The sequence below is a fragment of the Maylandia zebra genome, linkage group LG20 (assembly GCF_041146795.1).
Source record: "Maylandia zebra isolate NMK-2024a linkage group LG20, Mzebra_GT3a, whole genome shotgun sequence".
NCBI classification, from domain to species: Eukaryota; Metazoa; Chordata; class Actinopteri; order Cichliformes; family Cichlidae; genus Maylandia; species Maylandia zebra.
The window spans coordinates 588,174-600,000 of NC_135186.1; the positions used below are offsets into that span (position 1 = coordinate 588,174).

Here is an 11,827-nt window from a genome sequence, read left to right on the forward strand (position 1 = left end):
CATCCAAATGTCACGGCAGAAATGGAAACTCATTCAGGCACTTTGCCCCCCAATCTTCTATTTTCCAGTTTTTGTGAGCCCATGTTAATTACAGCTCAATTTCCTGTTCCTAGGTGACAGGAACGGTACGCGGTGGTCTTCTGCATCGTAGCCAGTCTGCTTGAAGGAGATGCTCTTTTGCATACCTTGGTTGCAACGAGTGATTATTTGAGTTATTTTGCTTTCTTGTCAGCTGGAAGCAGTCTGTTCATTCTTCTTTGACCTTTTATGCCATGGGGACTGCAATTCACTGCCTATTTTCTCTTTTTCAGATAATTCTCTGTAAACCCTAGAGATGAGACCCTAGTGGGCCAGACCCTGTAAAAGCTCAGGACACAAATACAGCAAGAAACTGTAGAAATGACAGAAAACCATCTACACACAGTAATATAAAGAAAAAAAGGCATTTTATGTGATACAAGTGACAAGAAACACAAGAGCTGTGGTGCAGTAGATTAAAACATAGAATAATATAAGTATTCCACAGCCACAGAGAAGTGCACTGGTGTTTTTACTGTTCCAATAGACAGACATACAATAAATGTATTTGCATGCTGTGCTTCCATCTATAATTCTTGTGATGCAAACTGCTATATCGAGGCTTTCACTGCTGCTTGTCTCTGAGACGTCACATCAGAATCGATGACAAAACAGCAGGAAAATGCAGTCAGAAGCTCTACAAACGACTCAGTGTTTTGATTCCTCTTCTAGATGGGTCCCCAGGGGCCAAAAAGTATGTGTGCGGTTCATGGGTACAAACAATCTCCAGTTGTGAGCCTTCAGTTGGTTACAACTGGGTAAAAATGCTACTTAACTTTCCAAGTTTGGTCTAAACTTTTGTGTGACTCCATCAGTCATGATGAATATTTTGTGTTTGTTTAACAACAATATTCCACTGGTGGGATTTCCTTTGTTTTCACTCTCATTGTTCTTCCTCCCCAGATTGAGAACCTGCTGGAGCAGTTAAAGGACAAGGACAAACAGGTGGCTGGATTGAGGGAAAGGGTTCAGGGCCTTCAAACCGACTCCAGCAACACAGACACGGCTCTGGCTACACTGGAAGAAGCTTTATCAGAAAAGGTAAGAGTGATGGGGAAAAGCACTGTAAGTATCCAAAAAGAAAAGGTGAAAATCAACACTCAAGGATTGAGTTTCAGAGAGATGTTGTCCTGTTTGTTGCTGGATGGATGGAAGGTGTAAAGGACAAAACGCTTGAAAAATGTGAAAGTCCGCTGGTTGGTGTGGAGTAATGTGGAAAGTTTTACCCTTTCAGGCGTTTCAGGGAAGCTAGGATATGGCTTATGGTTTAATTAATTTTCATGCTTTACTGTGACTCACAGCCATAATTTAACGACATAAAATCCTAATTTATAGGCTTAGACCACACTAGATGTGGTCCTATCTGTAAGTAGTAAGGGAGAGAATGAGGGACTGGTAGAGGGGAAGTCTATGGTGAACACACACAGAGGATTAGTCCATGTCTGTAACTGGGCCGGGCGCAGGGAGGGAATGATGTATAGAATGAGGAGGATAAAGGTTTCAAATGTAAGAGAAATGGAGCGATGGAAAAGCTGAGTGGCAGAAGAGGCACAGCCCCGATGGTAGAGGTGGCCTTAGAATTAATGGGGGGAGAGGTCAAGGAATGCAAGGGTGAAGGCAGAGTGAAAAATGTTAGTTTTAATAAGGAAAGGAGAAAAAACAGTGCTGGGCAAATACATGGAATAGAAATGCAATAACAGATAACAAAGCTATGCACAGAGAAGAAGTCAAACATACTGTGCACATGCCATGCGATGTAAAGTCTCAGTGGGATGTAGTCAGTACTTGCTGAGTGTTATTCTAATATTAGGTTTGTATCCGATGGTGCATCCTCAGTTTCTCTCCTCCTCTTCTCTTTAAGCTTTCTATCACAATAAAGGCCTTCAGATAAAATAAGAAAGGACAACTGTACAGACAAATAAACACAATAATTGGGCCCAATGAAGATCTGTAATGCTCCAACATAAGACTCAGATTTGTGTATACAATAACACAACAAATAAAGCAGTTAATTAAGACAGTATTGCATGTGTCTACATGAATAGGAGGATTCAGTGTAGACATAATCATTGTGCTTAACAGCTGCCATGTGATCCAAGGTCAACCAAACAGACTTACTCCACATGGGAAATAGATGGGCTGGATGTTCGTTGTAAACACTTATTGTCTGTTGTTTTTTTTGAAATATGAGAGAGCAGCTGGTCACCATGAAGCTCACCAGCACAGAGCAAGCCTGCTGCCACTCACAGGAAAATCACCTTGCTGGCCGATGTGCTTCTTTTCTTTTTTATGTTTAAATCTTTACACATTGAGTTAACGCTCTTCCAGGGCAAAGACGTTCCTGTAAAGAAGCTGAGAAACTGAAGCAAATGATTGCATTGAATAATGGTGTTATTTTTCTTGTCTACACAAATCTTTAGTGATTTGTTTATGGATTTGCAGTCATGGTTTAATGGTGCCAGCGATCTTTAACTGCAGACCTGCTTCAACAAAGAAAGAGTTTGATGTGAATTGCTTTACACAGCATCACCATGGAGATGTCACATCCTGGTCTAGCAGTATATACATTCTGTCTTGAAGTGACTGGCTTGATTTCAGACGGACTCCGTCTCTCCTCGCTTTGTTGCATGTTTAAAGTTGTTGCTAGCTCACATGTGTTGTTACTATAGGCTAAAGAATTATCATCTTGGCGCTGGAGGCTAAGAAATGGTTCCCATTTACATGTTTGTTTGCACAGCAGGCTTAAAGATCGATACTGGTTTACATTTCGTTGGCACTGGCTGCTGGTTAAGAGTTCACAGTTAGGACAGTTGTGAATGTCCAGCTGTACTGCACTGTTATGCAGTGGATGCCACGTTTGTACCTCTGCCACTGAGCATTTGAGCCTTTGCATTTGCTGTTATATATTTCTCTTGGCTTGTCCTGCATGCGATTGTACAGATTTCAAAGAGTTTTAGCTCATATAGTAAGTGTCACTGTGGAATTATCTTTCAGGCAGTCTGTTTAGACACCGATAATGTGAAAACCAGCCTAAGTGGAATCAAATACAGGAGTGTCTGACTTCCTTTTCCTCTCTCTGTATGTGTTCTTGTTTATCTCTGTTATTTCCTTGATTGTTATTTAATTGACCTGCAGCCTTTGATTGTATCTATTCAATCAAGAAGGGTTTACAGTAAGCTCACACATTTTGTCTGTTAATAGATTAGAAGCTGGTTAATGAGGGTTTCAGTGTATTCGCAGCACACAGAGCGACACAGCACATAGATGTTTTCACTTAAAATGGTCTTTTAGCACCAGCATTTGTTTTCGTTGCACATAGCCTTGCATAATGGCACAATAAACTGTAAATCCCTCTTCTGCGCCGGCCCATTTGTTTACCCAGAAACCACTTCTGATGCAGCCTACATATTATTCAGCTGTGATGAGGAGAATGCTGGCAAGCTTTTCAGACTTTGTGGTCAACACAGGGCGTGTGTAATGTGTTTACGAGCACGAGTGTGTGTCTTGCTGATCACAAACTCTGTCACAAACCTGCTCTTGGAGCCAGTCACTAGCCACACTGCTGTGGTTCTAATTAACAGGCTGGGGCACTGTGCCCATGCTGAGCACTGCTCTGTAGTGCATGTATGTGTGCTTGTCTGTGATGTCATATGTGTGTTTTCTGTTGTTTATGTGTGCAGTACACTTGGGCCTCATAGAGCCAGATTTATTATCATACCCTGGTGTCTTTCTCTAAGCCCCAGACATCCTAGATATTCATAAAGTGGGCAGAGTCAGGACCTGTTAGCCAAGCAGTCTCTCTCCCTTGCCCTCTCCGTGTAGTGATGTACTGTGCCAGGGCTAGTTAGTGCAGTATTTGTCCAATTACCCAGGACTTTAAAGTTGCCAATCATGCGGTGATGCCACGTCGTAAAGTCTCATTGCTGAGCTGTGCTCTGCGCCTAAATAAACACCTGAATAAACACCCTGGTAATCATTTCAGTCCACACCTAAACACGCACACATTCACTTTAACACGCACAACTTGCTCAACCTCCCATGTGGTGGACTTGGTTTAAGGCCAGAGCTGTTGTCCTGCTGTCCAATGTGATTAGAGAAAGGAGCAAATGATGTTTGTGACATTGCAGCTCGGTTTATCAGCAGGCGGTGTGGTTGTTAGAGAGTGATCTACAATACTGCCTAATTCACCCACAGTAAATCTGTCTGTCCCTCAGCCCTTCTCTTCCTTCCTCCTCTTTCTGTTCTACTTGGCTCCCATCCCTTTGTGTCACTGCGATTATTTATAGCAGTATTATTTATGGTGGGCATTTATGAGTTTGTCTTTGGCCACACTTTGTAAAGAATGTTGGAGATCCTATTCGGCAAGATACTGCCGATAATGATAGGAAAAAATTATAATGGCACAGGGCTGGTAATCCTTTGCACAATGGATGGAAAACTGATTTATTTCATGTCGTTTCTGCTTCGTGTAATGAACATACTTTTGTGCAGATTTTTTCTTATTCCTACGTATACTTGCCAAATCAGTTTTTATTTTACCTTCTTATACTTTCTCACTGTCTCAGGAGCGAGTGATTGAAAACCTCCGGGAACAAAAGGACCGGGAGGACAGGGTTCGGCTGGAGGAGCTGGAGCAGCTGAGAAAGGAGAACCACGAATTAAAAGACAAACTGTCAGTCATGCACCCCCAGAAACAGCCTCAGAACCAGATCGGTAACCCCAGCCCATCCCAGAACCAGAGACCAGATGCAGAGGTCAGTGTGGACTCAAGTATTATCTATTGATGTTTAGATAATAGAAAATACAAATGTGTGTGCAGTATGCATGGCTCTTACATTTTGCGCAAAAATGGTTTTGCAGTCATTGAACACAGGCACTGTGAACACACAAGAGAGGTGGTCTGTTATGTGTGTGGACTGCAGACATACAGCCATCAGTACAACCACTATATGTTTGTTGTGCTTGTAATATGCTTCCTGTACCTTGTACTTACTATGCTAACGTTTACAATAAGAGTAATTCCACATTATTACCTCCCCGTGAGCATCAACAATATAGTTAGCAACTTCCTAGCCTGCACTTTGTCCCACGGGATAAAAGGATGAATTAAGAGAGAGTGATTTATGGATCTGAGAGATCCTGTATCCCTGTGCGGGTGCCAAGTCGAGGGCCTTGCAATCTTTTTTCTCTCCTTCTTTCTTCTCCTAGGCTTACAAGCCAGGACAGACCCCTGTCCTGCCAGAATTTATGAGAATGTTTTCTTTTATACTCATAATAAGCGTACACACATCTCATTCCTGTGAAATGATATCTTCTTGGATGTTGATGCCGCACCACATGAAAGTGGCAGCAGCTCAATAACTTTTTGTAGCAAACAGATTCGCACTGTGGCAGAAGTGCTGCCATAATTAGACTGTTTTGTGTACTCCGCAGCAATCAAATCTGTTATGTAAACTTAGAGATTCTTCAAAAAGACCGATAACGGTTGTGTACCTGTATACATGCGTGTGTCTCTGTCGGCATGTCCCTGCATGCCAGCACAAAAGCAACTGTCGATACGTCTGCTGTTTGTGTCTGCGTGCATTTAAATGCGGCGGTGTTGTTGATCCTGTAGCGCTGTGGCACAGGACAGGCTATGCTATAAGTATTTGGGAGGTCACTGGGGAATTATGTTGGCGCTTGATTAGATCCTGATCAAACTTATCTACCACTCCTTCATGAGTCCTTCAGCGCAGAGACGTCTGCTGACTGCTGCTTTTACTTAACAAATTCTAGGCATCGTAAAAGCTGTGCTCCAAGGTTTTGTATGGCAAAGTTATCAAATTGCGACAACATTTAATTAACAATTTAAATCCAGTGTTAAACGCTACACTTTGTTGTGTCAGTTCTTGCTCTGACTCAGTCAGATCAGTGCAAAGCTTTTTATGGCAGCTTGCTCTCCTTGTCTAGTTTGAATGCACTAATAAAAGCTGGGCGTTTGTATTGAATATTTCGTCATTGTATGCTTAAAATTTGAATAAAAGTTGAATACTACTAGGTCCAGTAATCGGTGATTGGACTGCCAAGGCCTCTGCCTTTGCCACCCACATACCACAGAACTTGATAGACCCTTCTGTGTTGTGTGGGTCCACAGGAGGGCTGGCCTGAAGGGCTAAGGTTTGACCACCAGACTCTCGCTGATAAGCTAGTCCCCCATTTGCTTGGGCCTAACTCCAGGGTAGGGCACTGGTAACCCACTGGGAGGAGGCTCCAGGGCCGACACAGTACACGCTCAGTTCACTCAGCTGGCTTGATGTCACTCTATAAGTGACGGAGGAGGTGGTCAGAGAGAGGGAGGTCTGGGCTTCTCTGCTTAGACTGGTAGTCAGATCCAGCAGAAAAAAGATGGATAGGTGGATGAATGGAGGATGGAGCAATGGATCGATCAATGGAGGAGTGTACTAAGTGCAATAAAATGGTTTTGTGATTCCTCCATTAAAAAGTAAAAAACTTTGTCTGATTTCAATTTCTCTACTGTGCCCTTCATGCTTGTCTCCTTATGTGCTACAGGGAAACCCAGTTCTGTTGGTTCTGACCATTTGCAATTTCACTATGCACAGGGACCAAACATAAACCTCTGTGTGCAACTGGCCCGCCCTCGATCAAGGATCATCACTTCTTATGACCGCTTTGGTTAACCACAAACCCCAGAGATTATGTTCTTCAGGAGCCTGAGGAGACTCGACAGGTGCACAGGGACCTTCACGGGAATAGTGGCCAAATTTGCATTTGTTGTATTTGCTTCTAATAGGTGGAGTCACAACGATTTTGGAGGGTCTTTTGTTTTTGTTAATATAAGCATCCTTCACATGCTGCGCATTAAATGCTTTTTACATGGTTACATCATTTTATTTCAACCTGACAAACACCAAGACCTCCAAAGATGGACAAAAAAATTTTTTTCTCGTAGGACAAATATGATTTGCTTCTCAAGCAGCTGCAGAGTTTGTGTTTGTCATCAGGTCATGTACACACAGTGGTCCACTGACAGTATCTGCAGATGCTGGTATTATTGACTCAGTCAAGCTGTTAGCGGAGCTTTTTATCGTGACCTCAGGGCTCTGTTGGCTTAAGTGCATCCTCATCCTCTTCCCATAAAACAGTATTTGTTGATTCCAAGCTTATTAAAGGACTTCTAGAACTAAACACCAGCTCTTCAAAGGAAAGAACCTCGGGGAAGGCAGTGACCTTTTCAGAGCGGGCTGGCTAAAATCTTCAAGGCAGCACCACACCTTAAAAGACTTGACTCTTATTCAAAAGACACGTTTTTCTTTTCAAACCAGGCAAATGTCATATGCTGTCATGTCAGACTCAGTGTTGCTGGGTAGTCTTTGGCCAGGTGTTTAAAAACTCAGCACAGAGTCTGGTGGCTACACATATTTAACATATTTTGAAATATTTACACCCAAGAGACATTTCCAGGAATGATAATAAGAATTTGACTGTACATGTAATTGTATCTTTTCTGGCCTTTCCCCTCTCATAATATTACAAATTCCTTTTAGACCTACCATCCTCTCAGCCACTGGTTTCCACACTTGTCTGTGTGCTCTAGTGAAAGAAAATAGCATGCTCTGGTCCACTTAGGCCTAAAGCATTTTGGGCTGGGAAAGATGTGGATTGATGTACATGAATGAGTGTTTTCAGCCTCATGTAGCAGCAACGAGGGAAGGACGAGCCGTTGCCAAGATCCTTGATAGTCAGCACAAGCATAGTGACAAGTCATGAACTTTATGTACCGTCATAGGCTTATGTGGACCTGAGAATATTCTCATTATAATCATAATGAGCCAATAACATGGTAGCAACTCCAGATCACCTGCTGAAGTTCAAGCTGAGCATCAGAATAGGGAAGAAAGGTAATTTAAATGACTCTGAATCTGGCATGGTCTGAGGATTTAACAAACTGCTGATCTACTCAGGCTAATAAGTAACAGTTTAAAGTTAGTTTGTTAAAAAATCACTCATAAAAAAGTAGAATAGTAAACTAAAAGTACAGACTTTATATAAGTACTGTAATGTTATATGCATTTAAAATAGCTCAACATAACTGATGTTAAGCTCTAATATTGTCTGTATTTGCCGAGAAGAAACGGTAACGTGAACGTTGTCTAAAAATGGTCAAACTAGGAGCTAAATAAATAGAATGTAAATTGTACTGAGGCTAAAAGCTTGGGCTAATGAATAGATGTTAAATAAATCCCTCAGCACAAACTTACCTAAGCACTGACAGCTTGTCTGGATGAAAATAATTATCATAGCAATAACCTCTTTTATATAATAAGTGTTGAATGGGATTCCACTGAAAAAATAACACATTGGAGCACAAGAGGTGACGTTAATGAAAGGGTAGGGTGCAGACCCGCCTGCCAGATGAAAAAGGCTGAGTTACATTGTGTCGACCTTACTTCCTCTGGGAGGTGAAGCGCATGCCAAAATAACAGAGGTCATTAAATTTGAGTATGATGACTTGGTTAGGATTAAGATATGGTTAGTTTTTGGTTGAGTAGTGGTTGAGGTTAGCGTGAGGGGAACTGTAGGCAGTAGGTGGAAGTAAATGTAATATACTCTGAAGTGGATGAAACATGGCTGTGTGTCTGTGTGTGTGCGCGCGCACAAGTGTTTGTGCACATTCACTTGATGATGTTTAAACGAGTGGCCTCAGCTGTCTCAACAAGTTAAATAACCTTCACAAACACAGTAGACAGAGAGAGGTAAAGACCAGGAGAAAAAAGCAGAAACACAGAGAAAGATAATTCTAGGTTAGAAACTTCCTTTGGGATATTTTTCTCAGAGAATGGTTTGATCAGCATAACTGTGTTCTTTCTTTTTTTCTTTCAGCATTTATTTTGAAAAGAATTGAGATGTTTGGTGGTCTCATAAAATCGCAGCCAAAACAGAGCAAGTATGTAATTTTATAATGATAATGAACTCCTAGCTCTACATGAAAGATGCCCTGAGGAGGGAACTGATAGAAGCCAACCACAGAAAAGCAGGCAGCTAAATTATGAATTGTAACCTAGAATTCAGGCCTGACTTACCTTTTCCTTTTCGGTTCATGCAAGATGATAACACACCTGCTCTTGTATAATTATCAGTGCCAATGATTTAGTCCTGCAGGATGTCACAAGGTTTATTTGTTTATCTACAATTTCTTTTTTTAACTAGGTGAAAACCAAAGTAGACGGGCCACCGGCAGTGAGCCCCACGGTAGGTTCTTTTTTTGTTAGTGCTAGCTGTTAGCATATTACATGCTAGGCTAACAGCGCTAATAGGTTAAGGCTCAGCTATATTAATATGCTTATAATAAAAGAATTGAAATGTTTTTCTATTTATCTGAACCTGTTCTTTGGTAATGAACCGTAAAGTGTTAGGAAGCCTAAGTGTGAGTGTTTAGCTACGTCTGACAATGATCTGAAGTGGTCAACGTGGAGAATATTTCAAATGCTTTCATGCTGTCTAGGTAGCAGTTCACACATGGTTGTGTTTGTACCTAATGAATCCATTCTCACCCCCCAATGCTTACACAAACATATATACTCAAAGATCCAAACTACAGAGGAAGCAGTCAAGATGTGTCCGGATATCACAGATCGTCTGAGGGTCCTAGAGCAGGAAGTTGGCCGCTACAGAGAGGAATCCAGGAAGTCACAAGCTGAAGTGGAGAGGCTGATGGGAGCTTTAAAGGATGCCGAGATGGACAAATCCTGCAAGGAGAAAAAAATCTCTGATCTTGAAAGGTGAGGGTTTAAGGAATTCAGTCAGTTTCGTAACAAGTCAGAAATTGTGTGTTCTTAGAGTGTAACCGGATCTTTGTAAGGCCTCGGCTCATTCCTACGTGCTGTATTTATAAAGGGGTAATCCATGAAATATAAACTGTCTAGATTGAGTCGTCCTAGCACTTGAAACCACTTTTATGTTGCCATTCTTTTGGCCTGATGTAATCAGTCCAGAAAATGAATGTGACCTGTTTAAATATCAGTCTAATCATTTGGCTTAATGTCTTATTATTTGTTTTTATCTGTCAATGTCTGCAGACATGGGTAAGTAGATATTTAGTGTGCCCGCTAACCCCACCGTCATAATACTGCTCACACTGCCCATGATCATTACGTTGACATCATGCTGTGGTTGCTGGCTCCTTTTAAATTTTCTCAGGTATAAAGTTGGAAATTGGGGGAACTGACTGTATCTGAGCCTCAGGAAGCTTAGATTTAACTGTCTCATTGGGGCAGTAAATGCATAATCCATTTATGGTCTTCATTCCTGTCACAGTAATAACACAATGAGAGATTTTATATGCTTCCTGTGGAGACATATAGCTTCTCTTTCGTGTTGACGTCTGCAAATCTTCTTTGCACACATTTCAATCCTGTCATCAGTGCGGTCATCTGTGTTTTCTCATATCAAATTATCCATATGTGTGTTTATATAAATGTCTTTGCATTACTTTTGACTACTGTCAATGCATCCTGTGACAGTGTTTGTGTGTGTATGTGAGTGAGCCTTTGAGTTTGCCAGGCAGGCAGCCAGCGGCATGCCAGTGGGAGGTTTTTGTATCCAGCCCAGACACTGGATGTTTATACTACTCTGTTTATTACTGGCACAGTGCTACTCAATTATCATCTGATTTATGGATTGGCATGGTGTGTATATGTACCCAAATGAGTAGTTGTTTAGTGCCAAGGCAGAAGTACAGTATGTTAGTGTTTGTCTGCATATTTATTTCATACAGTGTGTGTGTGTGTGTGTGTGTGTGTGTGTGTGTGTGTGTGTGTGTGTGTGTGTGTGTGTGGGTGAAAAAGAAGCACAGAAATGTGTACAGAGAATGTTTTTGAGTTTGAAATGTGATATTTAAAGTGGTATTTAGGCGTGTGTCTGTATATGTAGATTAATAGTGAATCAGTCTTTTGGTGGATCACGGGTTGCAAAGTTGGGGCATGAGTTTAAAAAAATATGAAAACAATCATTTTTCACACACATTGGCTTCATCAGGTGTGTTAACACTTGTTCTGGTTCTGAATGGCTTGGAATCAGTTTGCACGGGCTGTATGTTCTGGATCCAACAGTTTCCTGCCTCATTCATTACCCATTTTACAGACTGGCTGCTCTGACATGGAAACCATGCGCTGACTCAAACTCTGTGGGAACTCCTAAGCATCAAGTAATAGGAAAGCAGTAGCTCCTACAGAATTTGTTCACAAACTCTACTCTGTTTTTCCGTGCATCTCTGCAAGAATGGATATTTTTGTTTTGTTTACATTTTTCTGCCATTCACTTGCAACTTTCATGACCTGGTCATACGCATGCTCATCGTACTTGGTGCATGTGCAGTGTCCGTGCATGTGGGTGTGCAGCGATTTCTGGGCCGCAAACGTTTTGGATCGTTGGAACAGTTCCTTTTCCCCTCAGCTCATCCATCTTATTTGGTCCCGCTGTCTCATTAGTGTCAGCCAGTCCCTCCTATCAGCACGAACCCTCACCTCTGGTTGGCATGCACAGGTCAGAGGTCACATGCAAGCCGGCCTGTGAGATCAAGGCCCATTGTAGTCCTGCAGAGTTGCTATGAACACACACAGAATAGTTGTTTGTACAGTAGTTGTTAGCATGTGTGTCTGCTATAGAAAATTGTGGGGCAACAAATCGTGTTAGTTCTCAGTGTACTTTTTGATTTAACAAAGACATTAAACAGAAACAGAAGAATCTTTGC

The 11,827-nt window shown here is 41.7% G+C and overlaps 1 protein-coding gene across 2 annotated transcripts in view; it reads left to right on the forward strand.

Annotated features, from left to right (window-relative positions):
- LOC101477967 (ERC protein 2) overlaps positions 1 to 11,827 on the forward strand; it is a 165,591-nt gene that overhangs the window by 58,332 nt on the left and 95,432 nt on the right. For both annotated transcript variants that reach the window (XM_076878162.1, XM_076878163.1), the window contains exons 8-11: positions 982 to 1,119; positions 4,644 to 4,832; positions 9,286 to 9,327; positions 9,664 to 9,857. In XM_076878162.1, the coding sequence (XP_076734277.1) occupies positions 982 to 1,119; positions 4,644 to 4,832; positions 9,286 to 9,327; positions 9,664 to 9,857 (563 nt within the window). The remainder of the gene's footprint in view (positions 1 to 981; positions 1,120 to 4,643; positions 4,833 to 9,285; positions 9,328 to 9,663; positions 9,858 to 11,827) is intronic.